At 41.1% G+C, this 22,348-nt stretch overlaps 2 protein-coding genes and 1 long non-coding RNA gene across 4 annotated transcripts in view; 1 reads left to right on the top strand and 2 right to left on the bottom strand.

Moving 5' to 3' along the window:
- The first annotated feature begins 2 nt into the window (after positions 1–2).
- rpap2 (RNA polymerase II associated protein 2) lies at positions 3–11,611 on the top strand. Its single transcript, XM_032565659.1, has 12 exons — positions 3–102; positions 1,088–1,133; positions 1,221–1,335; positions 1,931–2,029; positions 2,138–2,203; positions 2,289–2,377; positions 2,464–2,499; positions 3,233–4,085; positions 6,073–6,167; positions 6,284–6,364; positions 8,957–9,025; positions 11,411–11,611. Exons 1-12 carry the CDS (start codon positions 48–50, stop codon positions 11,544–11,546), a joined length of 1,740 nt encoding a protein of 579 aa, XP_032421550.1. The 5' UTR covers positions 3–47; the 3' UTR covers positions 11,547–11,611.
- Positions 10,065–22,348, bottom strand: part of LOC116721749 (uncharacterized) — a 19,384-nt gene continuing 7,100 nt past the window's right edge. The window contains exon 3 of the long non-coding RNA XR_004339681.1: positions 10,065–10,079. This is a non-coding gene — a long non-coding RNA (uncharacterized LOC116721749). The remainder of the gene's footprint in view (positions 10,080–22,348) is intronic.
- Positions 13,857–19,861, bottom strand: gfi1aa (growth factor independent 1A transcription repressor a). Of its 2 annotated transcripts, none has more exons than XM_032565660.1 (7): positions 19,707–19,861; positions 17,805–17,977; positions 17,459–17,659; positions 16,676–17,091; positions 16,387–16,524; positions 14,390–14,555; positions 13,857–14,264 (listed from the first exon to the last, which is right to left on the bottom strand). In XM_032565660.1, the coding sequence occupies exons 2-7, from the start codon at positions 17,914–17,916 to the stop codon at positions 14,086–14,088; spliced, it is 1,212 nt and encodes a 403-aa protein (XP_032421551.1). In that variant the 5' UTR covers positions 17,917–17,977; positions 19,707–19,861; the 3' UTR covers positions 13,857–14,085. The 2 variants fall into 2 exon arrangements, with proteins under 2 accessions (XP_032421551.1, XP_032421552.1); XM_032565661.1 differs by having other exon boundaries at positions 17,459–17,656.

The raw sequence follows: 22,348 nt of genomic DNA, 5'->3' as shown, positions 1-22,348 counted from the left end.
ATGGGAACGTCACGGGGTCAGAGTTGAACGGAGAGAAAACAGGCAGCATGGAGACAGAAGAGAGGAGGAGGAGAGGAGGTTCTGCTAAAAGCTCCAAAAAAGGTCCAATTTTCAGGCTGTTGCCTGAAGAGCAGCTTTGTTATGGCTGCTAACAAGCTAACAGAAGAGCAGGTTACTGTCCGGCTGAAACAAACATGAATGTAGCCGCCATTTTTAGCTTCTTTATGTGCTACTTAAAGCTACGTGCCCGACTTTATTGTAACTTCAGTTAAATTCTCTTTAGATATAGTTTGTCATGTGTTGTAAATTTCACAGTTAGTGTTTCTATTTATTAAATGTAATTTAGTTAAAAGTAATAACTCCCCAAAACAAGTTTTCATGCGCTGTAGTGACATCACACAAGGTATACAGCAGTTGATAGAGTAATTCAGAAGAAGTCATTTGTGTTTTTCTGGGGTGTTTTCCACTATTTATTTGGAGGTTTTCATCAAATTTTACCTTCAAAGGAGTTGAGCTGTGTATGACAGCAAAATATTTGAATTTGAATTTTCTAAACTGATGTTGACTTCTCTCAAACATCATAGCTCCACAGTGTTTAGTAGTGCTTCAATTTGTCTAGCGCTTGGATCTGGAAATCCCATCACATCCAAGTTGAACCTAACTGTATTTAGCTAATTATTGAGTTGCTAACACTGAACAAACATGTTTACAGCACTATATGTGCTGCTGCTTTAATGCAATACAAATTTATTCAGCAGCCATATCGTGCGAGATCCCCAAGTTTCACAGATAATTTTCATATTTCAGTGGTAGTTCTTTCATTTCTGATTGGTAACTTGGAAGTTCTGACTTTTGACTAAAAGTAGAATCAGCTGCCTGTTGTGATGCCATTGGTGCAAATAAACCCAGAGCAGAATTTGTGTTTCTTTCTTAGTATGCTTTTTAAAAACTGTGTTAAATGAAACTCCGTCTGTGGAAAGCCAGACTATTTTACGCAGCTGTGTTTTTATGGCCAGGACGCATCAGTTGGTGGAGAGAATGATACCAGAGGAAAGTATCTTTAACTCTGTTCTGGTTTGCCTAACAGGTGGGAAATGCGTCAAAGTACGGACCGCCGAAGAAGAAGCGAGGAGGTGTGAAAACAGTTTACGCTAGTAAGCCTTTCAGGCTCACAGCTCAGACAGTATTTGGGAAATGTCAACATGTGCTTTATTTATCAGGAGAGAGGAAGTGAAGGAGAGGCTGAGGGAGAAGCTGGAGCTGGAGAGGAGAGCCCTGAAGGTAGTGGAGCGCCTCCTAGAGGACAGCGTGGCTGAAGACTTCCTGATTGACTGTGTATGTATCTGATCTTACTTTCTTTATATTGATTTATATTTCACTGTATATGTCTGAGGAATGTGAGACAACATCATTCAATGAATCTGGACTGTCCACTATTTGTGGATATTTATTCAGCTTTTTTGTTCTATGTGACAAAAGTGGCATAAGCATTCTGTCATTGTAAAATACATTAACAGAAAACAACTTTGGTATGACTTAGCAGGTAGCATGGGCTGTCAGGACAAACTACTTCACCAATGTTTTTAATTTTATGTGCCTGAAGCTAATTTCTAAAAATCAGGGCAGCCATGTTTTTGTTGTATTTGACTGAAATGGTTCAGCTCAAAAATACTTTATTCAGTCATAAAGTGAAGCTTCTTCATAGCGTCATTATCAATGGTGATGGCTGTTTCTTCATGTCACACAGTACCAATCAAACGTGTACCAACAGCTATATTTACTGCAAACAGCTGCTGATTGCGTCATCCTCTTATGCTTGAAAGAGGTGTAATAGGACCAACAATTCATATTTAGAGATGTGGAAGTTCCTCTTTTGAAAATAAATAAATGAAAAATATCATGTTTCACTTTCTTTCTCTCTTCCTCACAGGCCAAGCTCATAACTCCTGCTAACTACAAAGACACTGTGGAGGAGAGATTCATCGCCAAACTCTGTGGTTATCCTGTATGTCCAAACAAACTGGGCAAGGTAGAACTCTTAGCCTGGTCTTCCCTGACCTGTGAACTTACTACAACTCTACAATTAAAAAGTTCAGATTCACTTTGTCATGACTCATCTACACTGTTCAATCTCTAGATCCCAAACCAACGGTTTAAAATATCTACCAAAACAAACCGGGTTTATGACATCACAGAGCGAAAGGTGAGTTCTTTTTATTTTTCCTTACTATTATCAGGTCATTTTTTCAGAGACATATTTATAAAGCTGCACTCCTGTTTGTGTCTAGTGTTTTTGCAGCAACTTCTGCTACAAAGCTTCCAAACACTATGAGCTGCAGATATCGAAGACGCCTCTTTGGCTCAGGCAGCATGAAAGGTGCGCGGCTTCTTTTCTTTTCTCTGTTCTCAGAAAACCATTTTGGAATGTAAAACACATTGTTTTTGCTTTATGTCTCTCGGCAGTCCCCCAGAGGTGAGGTTGCTGAAGAAAGGAGATGGGTATGTACTGCTGCTTTTAGATTTCCACACAGTGAGCTAAAGTCATGTGAAAAAAAACTGCCTATGAGTATTTTTTGATATATTTGGACATACGTTAAATATCAATTTTAACAATTCGAAGCAGTTGATGTACTAAAGCTAATAAAAACTAGGGTTGCACTAAATGCAGTTTTCTGGCTGATCATGATCTTTAAAAAGCCTGACCTGCTGACACTGTCAGGTGTTATAATGTCACCAGGCACCCGCAATATTCCAATCTTATTTTATAGAAAAACACTGAACAAAACCCATCAAATGATATGAACTGCACATGACTCAAATATACTTGAATTTAGAATGTTCTTTTCTGACCTTTGCGGAGTTTGATGAGATCAGTTTCAAGTTTAGTTTATCTATATCGCGCCAATTGACAAAAAAGGCTAAAAAAGTCTTTCCAATTCAATCACACAAACAGTCCAATAGATCCTAATTGTTCAAAGCAGATTAAAAGATTTCCAAGGAAACCCACATTGTATTGAGTCATTGACTTGCAGCATTCACTCCTCCTCCTTCACATCTAAGAATCGGCTGATGGCCCAAAATGAAGAAAATCGGTGCACTCCTAGTTATTAAGGATAAATGTCTTTTATTTCCTACAATTGAAAATACACCTGAAAATCAGTTTTTGCATCAATTTGAGTTGAGGTTTTAAGTAGACTGAAGGTGTGTTCTGTGTGCGTGTGTGTCCGTCCAGTGGGAGCTCTGGTGAGGAGGTGCTGCTGTCCGAGAGGTGCCTCAAAGAGGAGGACATTGAGGACCCCCTGGCTGCCCCGCCTCAGGACCCTCCTGGCTCTGAGCGCAGCGCCGCAGGAAGTGACCTCAGTCAAAGCAGCGACAGCGAACAGGAGCAGGACTTCGTCTCCAGCGTGGTCCCCCAGCACCGGAAAGTCCAGGTGAGCTGGGCTGACCTGCCCAAACACACAGACGGAGACGGGAAGCAGAGCGAGCAGCGACATATCGACGACCCAGAGGAGAGGGGGAGAGCAGGAGGAGATGATGCGTCTCCTGAGAACAGGCCTGTGGAGGAGGCCACAGCAAAGCTGAACGAGTGTAGCGTGTCAGAGAGAGTCCATCCCAACTCTGACCTGCTGGAAGCTGGAAGCAAACAGGCTCCAAACCTGGCGGCTCTCAGCATCACCCAGGTGGGGATGAGCCAGAGAGGAGCAGCTGGGCTGCGGGATCTCCTGAACACCCACACTGGAGAAGCCAATCCTGACACGGTGCGGCTCAATCTGCTGGCGTGCCTGAAGAGGACGCTAAAGGAGTGGTGCACAGACGACACTCTGAGCTTCCTGTACGGAGCCGACCATTCTCTGGGATCCCCATTCTCCAACATAAAGGAAACGCAGAAAGAGGAGCTGGACGAAGATGACCTCGAGGACGACGACGTGACGGAGCCAGGCGCCGAAGAGCAGGACAGGGGGCGGTCGGCTGCAGCTCCGGACTACGAGACGCTGTGGAAGGAGACTGAGCGACTGCAGCTCAGAGTCACAGAGTTTTACAGAGGGACGTGGATTCTGCCTGAGGAGGAGATAACGCCCAGCAAGGTGAGCGGAGGAACACTGCTGCTGGACAGATGGCATGGTGGAACTTTGCGTCATTCTGTATAAAGTGGGGATGCACCGATCCACTTTTTTCACTTTTGATTAGGCCTGTCGCGATAAACGATAAATCAATTAATCGTACAATAAATTAAAACTATCGACGTCATTTTAATTATCGGCATTATCGTCTCTTCCGGCCTTTTTCTCTTTCTGTTAATGACACTGAATGAAAAAGGGCTCTGCTCCGGTGCTCTCCACTGACCCTCCCTTCCTCATTTCCTTAGTGTAAAGCCCAGCGCACACGACACGATCTTAGAGCTGTCGGCCGATTGTCGGCCCATTTTCAAAACCTGAGAGACCACACATTAGCCGACAGAAATCCTAGATATAACGGTTCGATCGGGTTCGTTCCTGCCATGTGGTGTCCAACAATGGGCACAAAATAATGGCTACAAGTTCAGTGAACTAATTTTAAAACCAGGCATTAATCAATGCTTTACTACAATCTACCTGCAATGCATGTGGCTAGTGTCAGCGTAAAGTCCTGACTGAATGAAAATCATTATAACCTATTTGTTAACGAAGAACAGCTGAAAAGTTACCGGGTTTATCAACTGCAGTAGCAATTTCGCTTCACCTCCTCCTCTTGTCATTTCTATATTCTTTGCATGTTGAATAAACATTAATGTTGTTTCCACATATCATCTCTAATGTCCGCTGGACTTCGGGTTGCGCTGTGTCAGCTGTTTGGGATTCCCATCTGTAATTTCCCCTCAGAAAGCAGGGAGGAGAATCCGCGCTTTCTGATTGGCTGCCTGTCACATTCAACAGGCTGCGTTAAGCTCCCAGTGGGGAAAAACCCCTGATTTAGATCGGAGCTGCAACGACGATCTACGATAACACACCACACAATCTTAGAACGACCAACGTTCTAAGATTGTTGTAAGGGGAAAAATAGGAGCAAAAAATCATGTAGTGTGAATTATTGCAACAGGTAGTCGATGTGCCCATCTTCTCTATTTCTGTATATTATGTTGCCCTTATTACTGAAGGGCAACATAATATACAGACTTCATAATCTGCAGTCTTTTGGTTGAATGCAGTATTTATTTCCACTTTGGCTTTATGTTGTTTAGTTTCTTTTCAAGTAAATTTTTTGTTAATGAAGACTGAGAATCCATTTTATTTTTGGTTGTTTTGTTTATTTTGTTTATCAGTTCCAGTGTTTAGTGTTCTTTTGAAAATAAAGTGTATCTATCTTTGGCAGGAAATCACATGCATTATTACGTCATTTCCATTAAATCAGTGTAAAAAGGTCTTCAAACAATATTATCGTTTATCGCAATAATTTTTGAGACAATTAATCGTTCAGCTAAATTTGCTATCGTGACAGGCCTACTTTTGATACAGAAAACAATATCTTAGTATGCAAATGTCAAAAAAAGTCAGATTTTCATAATACTCTTTTTTTAAATATGCAAAAATTATCTATCATAATTTTGTAATTCATGTAATTCCAATAGACCTGAAACAGTCTAGGCGGTAATGGTAAAGGCAGTATAATGCAAAAACACATTCTCAAAGGGTAGGTAATGTAATTTTATTTATATAGCACATCTTCAGCAACTCAAAGATCGATAAACTTTCAATTCTAATGAACATCTGACACTGGAACTGGAAGACATTTTAAATATCCAAAATGAATAAACAAAACAACAGAAACAACAAATAAAATGAATTATGATGTCTCTGTAAACAAATAGGGCTAGTTGAGACCAACGCACCAAACTGAAAACTTCTGTCATCTGGTTTTTGGTAGAAAGAGAGAAAAGAGAAAAATGGTAAATTTTTACAAATGGAAATTATTGATCTTGTTTTAATTCATCATTTTTGATTTATTGCTTATTGCAACAGGCCTGTATGTATGTTTCATATGGTGAGTGTTCGCATATCTGATTGAACTGAGTGCTGTATGTTGTGTGTTATGCAGGAGACAGAATCAAAGGATCCAGTTTTGCCGCTGATTGATTCCCAGGCTCAGAACCTCATCCAGAAACGGATTACAGTGGAGAAACTCAGCAGCTGGTACGTTTGTGTGTGTGTATGTATGTATATGTATGTGTTATCACAACTGTATTATATGAACATGATCTTTTTTTTAATATTGTTTATTAGTTTTAACCTCAGAATGTATTGCACAGTCTCAGGAACATCGTAGGTCCGGTGGGCCTCACCATGAGTGACCTCTCCACGGACCTGAACAACCTGGTCAGGACTTTCAGGTCAGAGCGCCACACACACTCATACACACTTCCCTTGACAGGGCTCCAGTTTCCCTACATGTAGTTGAGTTGTAGTTTTAGAACAAACACACATGTTAGGAGATTATTTCTGTTTGAAGTTGAAGTTCATTGGAAACCTTCATGCAAATCTACGTTTTTAGCTTTAAATTTAGGAAGAATCCTCCATTCTCTTTGTTTGTGCCTCAATTAACTTGTAAGAAATATGGTTTATTTCCTGGAGCATGTGTGGGATTTTTTTCCCCACAACTCCCCCATTCGGCTCCTTCAGACTAGCCAGCAGCAGTTAGCAAACAACTGGTGGAACTACACATCTGTTGAGCTCATTATAGGAGCTACTTCTCAGTGTAATGCTGGTAAAGACGTTAAAGAGTTAACAGAGGAGCCATGTTGTCATGACTTTATGAAAGTTTCAGAAAGACCAGAAGTTTCTTAAAAAGACAGAGTCCCAATTATAAAAAGAGTTAAATTTCTTTTATACAGCATTTTTATAACAACTGAAGTTAACACAGTGACTTTGTAGTGCTATAAAATGGTACAATTAGTGGATTTACTTGCTAATTATTAACTTGGCGAATAAATACAAGATAAGGCGCCTTCCAAAAATAGTAATGTTTCCCAAACTTTTTTACATTTTGTTACCTTACAAGCAACAACATGTAAGGCAACATTTTGTTGGTTGTATTTTATTGGGACTTTATGTGACCGACCAACACAAAGTGATATAGTGAAATAGTTTAGAATTTTCCATAGTTTAGAAGTGAAAGGAATTATTGTAATAATTACAGCTTCACCTCATCTCTTCCAGCTACAGACGTAAATTCTTCTTTATTCTTCTTTCTAAAACATCTCCACTCAGACTGGACAGAGCGTGTGCATGAAGACGAGTTTTCAGGTCTTTCCAGACATCCCATGTTTCATGTGAGTCTGGACCTTCGCAAAGAGCTTGCCTTTAGTTAAGAGTAATTTAGTCCAGTTTTGATCCGTCAAAGTATGTTAGATTTTGAGCTGATCAGAGGTCGTTCAGAGGTCGTTCAGAGATCTTAATGGAAAGCATAAGCTAAGAACAATGAGTCATCCAGTGTGACGAGACATGAAATAAACCAGGATCAGATTATTCTGATTAATAAAGAACAAAACAGGAGTTTGATTATGCAACTGAATTATGAAGTCAACTGGTCATTTAATTCAGTTCCACATTTTTGGATTAATTTGTTAAGCTTTGCTGCCCTCTACTGGAAAGGTAGAGGCATGGCAGGACATTTGGTTTAAATAGTTAACTGTTGACTTTATAGCATACCATGTTATCAGCCTTTCTTTAGGAACTTAAAATTCAAGCAATGTCACTTTTTTTCTGCAAACACAAGTGATTATATCTGCTTGCTTTACTTATTTATTTATTTATTGTGTTGTGGTAAAACTGTGACAGTCCAGTTCAGTAAAACTGAACTGTTGGTTTAAAAAGGCATAATTGTGTCCAATCATTCTCACGTTCTGCTGTGTTCTTTATTGTTATTATTATTATTATTATTTGCTAATTAGGTGATATCTAAAGCCAACTGGTTACACTGGATTTTATTTAGGGTATCAGAGTAAGCAGGGCTGAATATACAATATACATGTGACACTGATTTCTATTTGTGTATCATTTTCCTTCCACTCAACACCTGTGTTCTTGCTTGTGTTGGTCTGTCACATAAAATCTCAATAAAATGCAGAAACCTTTCTTACTTTCACATGTTCAAATGTTAAGGAGTTCAATGGGTGTGAATACTTTGGCAAGAAATGGTCTATTTAAAGTTAACCAAGCAGAGCAAACACTTCCAGAGTCCAGCTTCCTGCAGGAAGTCCAGTTATCAAAAACCCAACAGTGGGGTGTTTGGTAGTGTTCATCAGGATTTTTTTTTCTCTGTTTGCAGAAAGTCACATTAAAGCTGCATTATGTAACTTTTATAAGCAATATATTTTTTCCATATTTGTTAAAACTGTCACCAGATAATCTCTGAAAGGTTTGATCTCCTCCACATCTTCCTTGAGCTACTATTGCCGTCTGAAGAAATGCACCACTGCCGACCAAAACAACCAATCAGAGCCAGGAGGAGGAGCTTAGTGCTGTCAATCAATGCTTTCCAATGGCCGTTACTGGAAAGCCCTTTATCCGCCTTCGTTAGTGACCATGCTAATTTAGCCCTAGCATTCATAACATTCTCTGCTGGCTAGAATGTCGCAAAGATCAAGAGGGGAGGGTAGAAAGGGAAGAGCAGCACCACACAGAAGGTGACTGACAGCACCAAAGCCCTCCTCCTGACTCTGATTGGTTGTTTCTAGTTAGTATAGGAAGGGAAAGGCTCAGTTTTTCTCCATAGATTATCTCATACTATACAGTCACAATATAGTGACAGTTTCAACAAATATGTAAAAACATGTTTTTTGTAAAAGTTACATACTGCACCTTTAAGGTGCAATGTGACAAATGACTTAAAAAAGCTGCTCTGGACAGAGTGTGTTTCTGCTGCATCATGTTTTTAACCTGATCTTATGGTTTCCTCTGCTTCTTTATGTTTCTGTCTCCAGGTTCAGCAACACCAACATCATCCACAAAACCCCAGAGTGGACGCTGATAGCCGTGGTGCTTCTGCATCTGTGAGTTCACAACACGCTGCTTCTCATTTCATTTTACCCAAGACGCTACAAGCTGGAGCATTGTTTTGGCCATGCCATATGGTACATAGGAGCGTGTGTGTGTGTGCGTGTGCGTGCGTGAACAGTTCCGTGCTGCTCCCATCTGAGTACACACAGCTTTATCTTGGCCTGATTGCCTCCTCTCCGGATCCGTGATCCACCACAGAAGGCACACTTTTGTCAAACGAAACACACACACTTAAACACAGCACACACTCTTTGGGCCCGGCCGGTCTGGGAAAAGCCTCACCTGATCCTGATTTATGGCTGCCTCACTGGTCCAGCTCTGTTTGCTCAGTGCTTACCTTCAGGGTAAGCCCTGTTGAGAGTGTGAGATATGTACGGCGTGTCGGCCTCGCTGGAGAAAGGAACCGCAAAGACTGGAAAACTTCTTGAATAGCCAACGATGATTATACATCCATTATTCTGACGATTAATCAAAAAATAATTAGGCTCATTCTGCAGAATTGTTATTAAATCACAATAGTCTTTTCATACAGTATTGAAAATGCATTAAAAGATGCAATTAAACAAATAATTCAGTTCATTTTTTAAAAAAGACAGTAATCATTTTATTGCCTAAGATGCAGTCCTTTAGTGAACTCTTCATCATTTGTAGCAAAAGATAAATCTGCAGCTAAAATATCTTCTTAACATCAACATGTGAAAAGCTCCGACCTTTCTGCTTGACTTAACATCAATACAGCATAGTACAGTTCTTTTTAGATTAACCTATTAATAATTGGAATAATTGGTTGAATAACAATAGATTGAAATTTTTTTTTAATTTTGTACAGTTTTGGTTTAATTTCCACTCTGTTCTTTTTTCAGCGAATGACCTTTTTTTTTGAGTCTGTATATTCCACTTAACGATTTATTGATTACTAAATTAGTTGCAGACTATTTCTGTAATCAATTCATCATGATTAATCAAATTAATCGTTTCATCCCTTATCTTGAATTGGATGAACGTGGGTGTTCCAGCATTTTAAAGGACGGGTGTGTTATTAACTTTCTGCATATGTAAACCTCTGGTTCAATTACAGCTGATTGTCTTTTTTCTTCTACCAATCACGGCTTTTTAAAGTGCAGTTCCACTAAAACAATGAATCGCCTGACCCCATTATGTGACTTTTCTCCTACATATCTCAGATTGAAGTGGCTACTGACTCATAAAGAGCCTCTATATTAAAACGCTGTTCACCAAACGTGGCTGGGCCGTCCCGTGCCGCCGCGGCGCTCTATGATTTCATCGGTTCCCATTGAACTCGTCTTCCACTCCATCCTTCCATTCCTCCATCATGAATAATTTGTTGTGCTGTCTTATCTGTCCACTGCGTGGCAGCTGTGGAGCTCGTCTGGCCTCTATTGTTTGGGCCAGCTGAATAATAGATACCCCCCCTGTAGCTGCAACACTAGACCCTGAGTTGAACCGGAGATTAACCGGCAGAGCCGCTCCAGTCCAGGAGAGACGACAGGACGGACAGGTAGGGAGGAAGGGGGCGGAGCTTAGGGACAAAACTTCAAGGGCAAGAATTTGATGATTTCCATTTTGTCAGGTTAAAAATACAAATTTTCATGTGTTTTATGTGGTAAATATAACATCTAAAATATATTCTACATTAGGGGTATTTGATATGGACTTTAGGTTTTATCACAATATTTTGTGGTAATATGATCATAACAATAAAAGTGATAAGAATTATTTATTACTTCTTTTTAAGGTAAGATCATTAACTGGAATTGGTCAAGACAAAATTCTTATCACGGTAACAAATTTATCACAATAAATGATAAATTTATTTATCATTTCCTCAGGTTAAACTGAGGAGGTTAACATACCTTTGCTGTAGTATAGCTAAAGGTTGCAGGATTCTGGCCCTGGAGGAATGCAGTCTGAACCACTGGGTTAGAGTCAACAACTGCTTTATTCAAACTCCGTTTCTGTGTAATGTTCCTACAGTGTCCACTGATCTCTGTTATTTCTACAGATGCACTGATCAGAGATTATGTGGCCGATATTTTTTCAGTTTAATTATAAACGACCTACTGCTCCCCCTTTCTATTGCTCTTGAACTCTTTAAGAACTTCAGTCATTATTTCTTTCTAGCTTTTTTTCCATAAAAGCTCCTAATTATTTACATTGGAAGGAGAGGTGACATCACACAGTGTGTGTGATAGAGAAGTTGTTGTGAAACAGGTTTTTATTACTATAAAAAGGCCAAAATCCTAATAGATTTTACAATCTGAAGCTGTATTTTCCATTTGATGTGATCTGTTAGCGTAGCGACGTGCCATGAGGTCCCACAGTCTGCTGTGTGTGTGTGTGTGTTCTCTCGTCTCCAGGCTGTCCTTCGTGTCTCCGGTGGTGCGGGACGCCCTGGAGGTGTTGGCATCAGTGCAGTATTTGAACTCTCTGATGGAGGAGCTCGGCCTGCAGCAGCACGACCTTCTCAGCGTGGTTGAGCTCTTTAAATCCTGAAAAGTTGACCTGAAGATGTATAGTGAATATTTTTAATCAGATTAAAAACTGATCATTTAAAGAAATGACGATTGTGTGTGTTTTGTGAGAATTAAATTTTTACCAAATAAAAGTAATTGTAAAAAGTCAAAGTGGAGACTGCGGACTTCATGCACAAATTATTTAATTTCCACCACTGGCAAAGATTTGTGAAGAAAAAAATGTTCTGGAGATGCACCGATGTGAAATTTGGTTCAATACCAATATCTGATATTAATATTGCAGTTCTGGCCAAAGATCGATAATTACTCATTTTGTATGCATTATATAAACATACTTCACTAACGAGAGGTAAAAAAACAACACATCTGACATTTCTTCTCTGTTGAAACACGTCCAGTTTTCTCTCTTTCTGGCGCGGAGTGGTGACGCGTGTTCTCTCCATCCTTCTTTCCCTTTAAACTTTTTCTCTACATTTCTTCTTTTCTTTCCTCCTTTCTTTTCTGTCTTCTCATCCATAACATTTGGAATAAACCCGTGAAGCAAGTTTTGTAAATGTATGCAAAATAGTGCATCATAGCAACATCCATAATCCTCCACTTCTGAAAGTAAATCTGTTGGGCTTCATGTATGTCGACAGCAGGTGGAACATTAATTGTGGCTTTGATTAAAAGAATCATTTAACAGTTTTTCTTGTTTTTTAAAAAAAATTTTTACAGTGAATAAATGAGGCTAATAAAAGGTCTGATCTATTTAAAGTTTTTCGACGCGTCTGCTCGTATGTGACGCGGCGCCGGATAATGTGCACAATCTGTGGCCGGCTATGTGCAAATCACATCCTTGAGGTTTCAATATTTAACCAAGGCAGAGGCAACGAAAAATCACACCCAGCTTTTCCCCAGTGAAAGCAGCATGTCCACACGGCCGCTTATTGCTGCAGTTAGAGGCTCTGCTACTGTAATAAAAGTTGCTCAAATCCTGCAGACTTCCTTTACGTTGCGTTTTATGGGCCCCCCCCCTCCATGTCATTTGTTATATGGGGACGTGAATGATTGCTTTGCCTGAGAATATTTATTTTTGGCCAGATGGCGCACGCTGCGAAACGTTCCTCTGCTTAAATGTGTGAGATATGAGCTCTGAGCTGCCATGCAGATTGGGAGTTTGTGATTGATGGTCTGCATGACTTCACATAGAGCTTCTTGTTTTTCTTGACGCTCTGAAAAATCAGCGGAGCGACGCAGAGAGGAGGACATCAGTGACACTCTCAGGTTGTTCTAGTGTGAATCGGGCCCGCCCTTATGCCCCTCTAGATATGCAGTGATGTGAAAAGATAACTTAAGAGTTCACATAAATATTTGAAATCATCAGATTTGACATGCATTTGAATTTTTAATTAATGCAAAATGCAGTTTTCAGATTTTTTTTCTAGTAGAAACAAAAAAACAATCCAAACCAACCTGCTTTAAACTTGGTAATGATTCTTTAACTTTGATGAAGGGGAATTTTGTCCCGCTTATATTCATAGAACTGTTTGGTTTGCTTTTTTCCCCCATCCAACAGCTCATTGGTTCTGCAGCATAGTCCAAGTATGCTTCTCCTTAGGGTCATGACCTGATGGCAGGGGGGGAAAAAATCCCTCAGGATTTTAGTTCCATCAGTTAAGACAAGTGGTTCAGGTCCTGGAGAAGCAAAGCAGCCCAAACTATCATCCCACCAACACCTTGTGTGACTGTTGCTATGACGATTTCCTGAAGTGCAGTCTTGCTTTAACTCCAGATGAAACGGGACAAACACCTTCCAAAATCTCAACTGTTGTCATCAATACACAGAATATTTTGATGAGATTTTGGTTTTCATCTGTTCTTAAGTTTCTTTATTCCAGGTTGTGTTTTGAGATGTTTGGCCCTACTTCGTGGGGTCAGACAGGTTCTGTTTATTATGTGTTTTCCAGCCACAGTGCAATTTTATGGCACAATCATGTAACTATGACACCTTCGGTTGTTATAAAACTGCTGTACATCAAATATGTCTTCATAATTGAACGCGTTGAAATTGGGCCTCCGTCTCTTTAAGAAACTGCTGCTCTTTCTGACAGGAAGTCATCATAACATGGTTCCTCTATTAACCCTTCCCCATCGTTGCTCTGAGAAGTAGCTGCTTTAATGAGCTCATCAGATGCACAGCTCCACCAGATGTTTGCTAATTGTTGCTGGGGGTTACAGCTCATATAAATTATTCTTAATTTTTGTGCCACTCCCCTGAAAGGATGGCGCCCCGCGTGGGGAGCCACAGTGGATGTGTGGGGCTGGGGGGTAGGAAATCAGCATAGGAGACCTTTAAGTTAACATTTAATCCATGTTTATATAAACAAATAGAAGACATTTTATAAAGCTGATCCAAATGTTCAATCTTGGAAATGTATCATTTAGCTCCATTTTTATAATAATTGTGAAAACAAATGATAAATATCAGTTAAATAGGAAGAAAAAAAAAAAACAGCAGTTCAGAACAGGAAACGAAAACGCCGGCCCATGTTCAGTGGAAATCTGAGGAAATCGGCTCATTTCAGTCCGTGCTGCGTCTCCTTGTGCCTCCTCAGGTCCACCTTCCTCTGGAAGCCTTTCCCACAGAGGTCGCAGCCAAACGGCTTGAAGCCCGTGTGCTTCCTGCTGTGGGTGATCAGGTTGGAGCTCTGACTGAAAGCCTTCCCGCACACCTGGCACTTGTGCGGCTTCTCGCCTGCAGCGGGGAACAAGCGGTTGAAACGTTCGGTCACGTTGGGAGGAGGAGATGAATCTCTTCATGTTATTCCCATATACATGTATATATGTATGTACTGCACATAAGTGGCTCGTCTTTCTCACCTGTGTGGATGAAAGTGTGCTTTTTCATGTCGGACTTCTGGTGGAACCTCTTGCCGCAGTACTGGCAGGGATAGGGCCGAGTGTCTGAGTGGATGAGCAGGTGGGTGGAGAGGGTGGAGGAACGCTTAAAGCTCTTCCCGCAGATTTTACAACTGAAGCTCCTTTCCTGTTCAAAGAATCACATCACCAATCGTTTAAAGATATTATCTAATAATAATGACATACAGAGCAAAAAATACCCTTTTCAAGTTAAAACGTGTAAAAAAACAAGATACTTTTGCTATAAGTGAAAAAATCTGCCAGTGGAAGTGGCAGATTTTTTGAGTCAATATTAAGAAATTAATGGCTTTTAAAAAAAAAAACAACCTGCTAGATCTTACTTGTAAGTTAGTTTTGTCTTATTTAAGTGTGTTTAAAGATATTTACACAGAAACTTTGTAAGATTGAAGTTTGGGCTTTTAGTTGGTCTCATCTGTATTTCTGGAGGCAGCCCTACTCAATAAATCTGAATTTAGTCATCAGGTTGGTATCTCAGTAATTCTGTTCAAATAGTGATTATTTACACACACACAGAGAAAATAACACAAAATATATTACTGTCATTTCTGATGATTATGGCTTCCAGCTGGTACCAATAAAATCATTTTACGATTGTGTTATGACATAATCATGGAGAAGACTGATGACTTAACAGATGTCCACGACTGTCACTGACAGTTTCCAAGGTTAGCCACCAAATATTCACAAACAGCTGTATCTGAGTGTTGTCTTGTAAAGTTGAGTGGAAGGAAAAGCTTTGGTAGGAAAGGATTTACAGGCAACAGGGCCAAACTCCTGCCTTGGGCGCATGGTGAGGCTAAACTATTTCAAGGGTTCGTGAAGTTTGTGTGTAGCTGCTCCTGAACCAGAGAGGTGAGAAGCATCTTAGCCGGGATATTAGGAGTAAAGTTTCCATTTTATTTAGAAACCAAAGTCCAAGAGTTTGGAGGAAGACTCATGAACAGAAGCAACATGAGCAGAATCCATGTTGCTTGAGGCCCAGCTTTTTGTTTCCAATCATTAGTTATGTTTTTCATCTAATTATCGTGAATTTCGAGCGAACTTTTAAAATTGAAAAAATATATATAGAAAAAAGAAAGATAGAAAATGCTAAATGGGAGTTAGGCGTGTTTCCATCCATCGGTTTGGAATGAGTCACCGAATAGCGTCGATGTGTGTATGTGAAATTGGGGAAATACTTTGAATTTTGCTGATTTCATCTTTTCAACCTTTTCTAATGAGCGTTAAAAAAAAAACAAATTACGAAAGCAGCTGGAGATGATTTGGAGAGACACGTCATCTGAAATCCTAGAGCGCTTCATCCTTCCTTCCTGCTGACCGGCTCTATGGAGATTCTGAGGTGATTTTCCAGCTGGACTTGGTACCTAATTACTGCCAAAGGCACCAAAAGCTGCTTTAATAACTCTGATGTTGCTGTGATTTGACTAAGTGACAGTAAGACGGAAGATGAGCTCAGAGAGCAGCTGAAGGAGCCATCAGCGCATCACCTCCATGCCACACCGCATTCCTCCAGGAATCTATGCAAGAGGGCCTCTGACCCCTTCTGGAATACTAAAGATTCCAAATCTTTAGTATTTTTGGCAAGTCCAAATTTTCTGTATACATGTTTTTTTTCTCTCTCTTTTAGAGAAATTAGCGCGGAGTTTTATGAACAATAGGCCATAATCATCAAAATTAATTAAAAAACGCTTGAATTCTGTCACGGTGTCCCATCTTTTTGTATAATATGAGTTCCATGTGTTAAATTGCTGAAACAAATGAACTTTTTGATCTCATTTGAATTTACTCCACCGATATGAGCTGCTATTTACTAAAAATAATAACTAAAAATAATAATGAAAGAGTCATCAGGGCCTTTTGCGTGAATCCTGACCACGTGGGCCCTCAAAGGCCCCTGAGCATCGTATTCCTGTGTGGTTTCAGCCTGAGGCTGGTACCTGGGAGTGAACAGCTCGGTGCTGATCCAGGCTCACTGCGTGTCCGAAGGTTTTCCCGCAGATCCCGCACTCAAAAGGCCGCGTCCCGCTGTGCGAGCGCCGAACATGCACCTCCAGGCCGTGGGGCGTGGAGAAAACCTTTGGGAAATAAAATACAATAAAATTAGAAACGTATGGCGGGAAAAAAATATAATACGTTTTAAATGATTTTTTTTTTCCTTTTATTTAAATTAAATGTATAAGACAGCCCCAGATTAAAACAGGATTTGTCTTTGTAGTAAAGCGCTACCTTGCAGCATTTGATGCACTTGTAGGATCCGTTTTCCTCCACGTTAGAGTGCAGAAAGTCTTCCTCAGATTTGATTTCCTTCTGCTTGGCCTCCGCGTACAGCTCGCCCCCGACCCGCATCCTGTAGATCCCGCGGGCCGCGCACGGGGAATACTCCTGGTAACAGCCGGACCCGAGGCCCCGCTGCGGGTAAACGCGCTCACTGCCGCCGCCACCGCCACCGCCGTGCTCTGTCCCGTAGATCCCCGCTGCGGGTGAATGGGACCCCCCGTGGCCCCGGATATGCCGCCGGCGCTGATAGGGCCCCTGAACCAGATGCCTCAGATCTGCGCCGGAGTACGCCGACCAGGAGTAAGGAAGGAGCGGGATGTTGAAGGGGGCGTCCTCCGCTGCGGGTGTGGGGCATTTCTCCGAGTCTGGGGGGAGGAAGGAGGGAGAAGGGGGTATTTAGGAGATTTACTTTTAATAACTTGGAGATATACATCATTGTTTCTGTCATAAATATTCAAGAATCAGAGTAAATAAGAAATTAGTTTGGTTTAATCATTTTTGTTTTATCATTTGTGCCTCAATCTTTGTCAATTGTCGTTTCAAATATAATACATCATCATCATCATAATAATAATAATAATAATAATAATAATAATAATAATAATAATAGTACAGGTCAGGAAATTAAAACGATTAATATGAATGAAAATATTAGGAACTATTTGATTAAAAGTCGGCAGAGATTCCAACAAACTTTTCAGCTTTTCCGGATAAAATGAGATTGTCTCAGACCTGGTGAGGAGGACGGAGACGGCGGGCGCCAGAAATCACAGTCGGAGTGGGGCTCGGACCCGCTGCCGCCGCAGCTCAGCGGGGAGCTGGAGGACAGCGACCCCCGGGACCGCCGGCTCGAGCCCGAGGACTCTCTGCCGGCGCTCGGGTTTTCCTCGGGCTCCAGTTTGGTCGCGAGCTCCCCCGGAGACCTGCTGGCTGCTGACAGGGAAGCGCACCTTTTATGTAGATTTGAATCATTTCCACTGACAAGTAAAACAAAAACCAACAGACAACCTAACTAACGAAAATAAAACTCGCTCCTCTGTTACAGTTCCCATTGATAATTAAGCACACATGTACCCACCTGCGCATACGTGAGCCAGGAGAGTGTCCAGCCTGGCGTAGCCATCGTCCGGGCAGCGGGGCTGGTGGTAGCTGTGGGCCCGTTTGCTCTTCACCAGGAAGGACCTCGGCATGGTGCGGGACTCTGAAGCTCCTCGGCTCTTCCTCTCTCGCCAAGCGGCTCGGAGCGTCTCTCTGGACAGATTGGAACACCACTGCTTGTCAGGCGAGACGGCGTTTGGGATTTCTGGCCCCTCATTACGCATGCTCAAAAACAAGCGGTGCAGTTCACCAGATGTCACCAGGGGGCAGGCTGCCAAAAGCGTGGCGGACCCCCTCCACCCCCCCCGGTTTTCCACCGGGAGTTACATTAGTTACATCCTTTGATACTTTCTGCCATCTATAGATGACGTGGACACTCCGAGGAAGATAGATTGGATATTATATCCATGAGTATGGTTTATTATTTAAATTCGTGGATTTAAAAACAAAAACGGGTAAAAACAAAAAATAGAATATAATATACTTTATATATATATATATATATATATATATATATATATATATATATATATATATATATATATATATATATATATATATATATAAAGTGGGTTTGTAATTAATCTGAATTTTATAGTTTGTAGACAGGAGCAAACCTGGAATTGTCCACGCTATGAGGGGGAAATGACACGCGCAATTCAGGTGCAACATTTATTATTTTTTCAAATGTCCATCAATATGTTTATTGTTGTCCTGTTACAGTGCCCCCTGTTGAATGTCTGTCCCTCACACCAGGCCAAGATCACATATTTAGGTTAAAACATTAGCGGATTTTTTGCAGTATTTAAAAAAAAAAAAAAAAAAGATAGATAGATAATAAATACAGCACAAAGCCTGTTGTCAACATGATGGTTTAAACAGCCGAATCCTGTTTGGAGAACAAGCTAAATGACGAAAATGTTCACAATAAAACATATTTGCAAATACTAGAGGAAATTTTTTAAAAATCCTTAGAAAATCATATACATACTGCAATCTGATGTGTTGTTTAATTAATATATTAATATACAGTATTAAACTAATATCTGTTATTTTGAAAGCTAAAACTAATCTGGATCTATTCCTCTATAGAATCTAATCAGCTGTTTGTTTTTATTTATTCATTTTTTTAAAATTACGGATTTGTGGTTGATCTTACGGCTCGTTTAAAAAGAATCAGGATGTGCTTTATTATTATTATTATTATTATTATTATTTTTAAAAATCAGACCTACATTTAGATTCCCATCACAACAACAATAAAACTCCCTAAAATGTTCATATTTCTGTCTCGTCACAGAAGAACTCCAGCGTCTCTTAAAGCGTGCTTGTTGTCGCCGTTCAGGCCGGGCTCGGTTCTGGTGGATAATGACCCGACTGTTGGCCCGGCTGAAAAGTGATCCCGTTAATGAGATGCACAACAGCCTGCCGGTGGGGAGTGCGGCTATCGCTTTACAGCCACACTGCTTCAGCTTACCTGCACTAACATCAGCCTTGTTGTTTTACATCATTAAAGCCTGCGCTGCCTTCCCGGGCCGAACCGAGCCGGGCCGAACCGAATCGGGCCGGGTTGAGGCCCAGTCAGGCGGCCCGCGGAGCAGGAAGGAGAGTTTGAGAACCAAATGGAACGGTGAGCGCAGGTTGAGTCACATGAGGACATTTTCAGCAGAAATCTGTCAGACTCTGCGAATCCAAATCATTGCAGAGCCTCTGGAAACAGTTTGGGGTCAGTTAGGAAAAAGCAAAGCAGCATCGATTTTCTTTTTGTGTTTGTTTCAGCTTGTTGTGGGAGCAGAGTTTGTTTGCAGCAGCTGCATCAAGTGAGAGAAGTGCAATCAGAAGGCAGATAGGCATGAAGCTGAAACACATGTCTCATACTCACAGAGCCGTGATACTGCAGCCACCATGTCCCAGTTCTGAGGACACACTCTGTCCTAGTGTTGGCGTGTGTGTGTGTGTGTGTGTCTAAATGCTCCCCAAAATCTGCAGAAAGTCACCACAAGCAGCTTTCTTCTAAAAGAACCACACTTCACTGACTCTGACGCCTATTTACTCTCTCTCTTTCACAACACACATTCTTGTTTTCTACCCCCCTCCCCTCAGAAATGAATTTTCCTGTTAGTCAGCCATGACAGAAACACAGAAACACTGATTCATGCTTTGATAAAAGAGTGCAGTGGAGCTCGAATCGTTCTGCATTTGCATTGAACTGAAATAAATCATGTTGCCGTTTAAAACTGGACTTCCCTCTTCTTTAAGGGGGCTGAGGAGTGGGGGCTTTTAATCCCTGTTTTACACTTCATGCTCAAATTTTACAAATAAATTGCCCTGTTGTTTAACTTTTAAAAAAACCGATTCCTTTACTTGACCCCCTTTTTTTTGTAAAAAATAAATAAATAAATAAATAAATAAATAATAATAATAGAGGGAAACAACTGAAAAACTCTTTGCCTGCATTAGAATTTTATGGCCAAACTCTCACCTCGTCCTCTAATAAGAAGGTCACACTTTTTTTTTTTTTTTACCAATCAAAAGACAAACGAGACTAAAAGCTTTGAACACCACCTTCACCTTCTCCTTCTCCCAGTCTTCCCAAACTTCCGTACGGATAGGTTTGATGATGCATTTGAGTGACTATGTGAGTACAGTAAATGTGAGCCTCTGATTATTTTCAGCCCTAACAGGGACAGTGCAGTGTGACAACATGCTAGACCCGGGTTACACACTGACTCAGAACAGGAAACCAAAGGCAGAGTCGATAGGACGCTATCAGTGCTGCCACAGGCTTCTCACTTGCGTCCCCTTCACCCCTCCCCACCCCCCACCACCACCCGCCTCCACCACAGGCCTGATTCTCGCTCTCTGACTATTAAAGGGGGTATGTGATTGAAGCAGAGGCCCGCAGTGATGGCAGCCTGGGAGTGAGTGCAGTGGTGGTATGGCTTTCTGTTTTTTATATATACATATATATAAATGCTTTCCCTTTTTGCTGCAGCTGTCTGCCTCTGTCTGAGGTGTGGATCATGAGCTCTCGGGGTTAAATAAAGCCCTCTGCACTGAGTGAAGCCATGAGGTTATTTTCTCAGGCTCAACCTCGAACCCCTTTTTGGCCCTTGAGACAGTGTGGGGTGTGTGTGTGTGTGGGGGGGGGCCTCTTAGTAGTTTTAAATACACCTGAGGCTGCAGCGTTTGCACCGCATGTGTGTGAATGTTTACGAGAAGCAGAGTGCAGCAGCAGCAGCCTGTCAACTGTTGTCTTGATTTTAACTAGGTGAGACGGTGACCGTCTTGGCTGCACCTGCGGTGTCCAGCAGACAGTATCTCATAAACAAATTGATGACCTCTGACCCTCAAAAACAAACCTTAAGGTTTTTTTTCATGTGGATTTTATTTGTCAGAACAGGAACTAAGTGATGCTAACCTGTGAAGTAGCGCCACTGTGCTAATGTGAAAATGTGAGCCGATATCGACATCCGATATTAATACCCCGATAACTGATATTTACCAATGTAATGTTTTTTTAAATATATAGATTTATATCCACCTACCCTCTCGACACCGTGTAGAAGCCCCTACTGGTACCGGTGTCTGCATCCCCAGAACCAGAACCAAACACAGAGAAGCTGCATTCAGCTTCTATGCGCCACAAATCTGGAGCAAACTTCAAGAAAACTGCAAAATAGCCGAAACACTGAGTTCCTTTAAATCAAAGCTTGAGCCCTGCGTAAAGCTGCTTTTGAACTGTAATAAATGGAACATTGACCAACATATTTGATGTATAATAATTATTTTATCAATGGCACGTGACAAAATGTGATGTCTGTAACTGGTTTCTCAACTGGTAACTGTTTGGTGTGTTTATGATGTTTTTTTAGTTTTTTTAGAGTTTTTACAATGTTAAGCACTTTGTTGCTGAAATGTGATGTACAAATCAACTTGATTGATTGACTTGATTAAAAGCAACCGCACTGCTGACATCGCTTCCCTGTGAAGCACGTCACAATCCTGCAACTGCATCACTATCACCGTCACATGACCGAAAATCACAAAGCAAAAAAACACACGACCGAGCCCCTCCCCTCACACTTCTAAAACACACTCACAAACGGAAATACACACCAGTCGTTAATATCGACCTGGTTCTATTTATCGGGCCGATATGTTAAAAAATTACTAGCCTCGGCCGATACCGATGCTAAAGCCGATATATTGTGCATCCCTAGCATGAAATAAACAATATAAAAAGCAAATGAATTGACACAGCATAGGCGAACAGAGTCCACTCATGTGTAATTATATAAATGCAGCCGTTCTATGAAAAGCTTTAGAGCAGGGGGGCCCAAAGTGGGTCCTCGAGGGCCGGCACCCTGCATGTTTTAGTTCTCTCCCTGGTTTAACGCACCTGGATTCAATGATGGCTCGTTAGAAGGCCTATGAAGAACATTGACCTGCTGAAAAGGTTGTTGGTTCTACCAGGGAGAGAACTAAAACTTGCAGGATGCCGGCCCTCGAGGACCCACTTTG

This window comes from Xiphophorus hellerii, chromosome 6 (genome assembly GCF_003331165.1).
Source record: "Xiphophorus hellerii strain 12219 chromosome 6, Xiphophorus_hellerii-4.1, whole genome shotgun sequence".
In the NCBI taxonomy this organism is placed as follows: Eukaryota; Metazoa; Chordata; class Actinopteri; order Cyprinodontiformes; family Poeciliidae; genus Xiphophorus; species Xiphophorus hellerii.
This window is presented reverse-complemented; position numbering and strand designations above follow the sequence as displayed.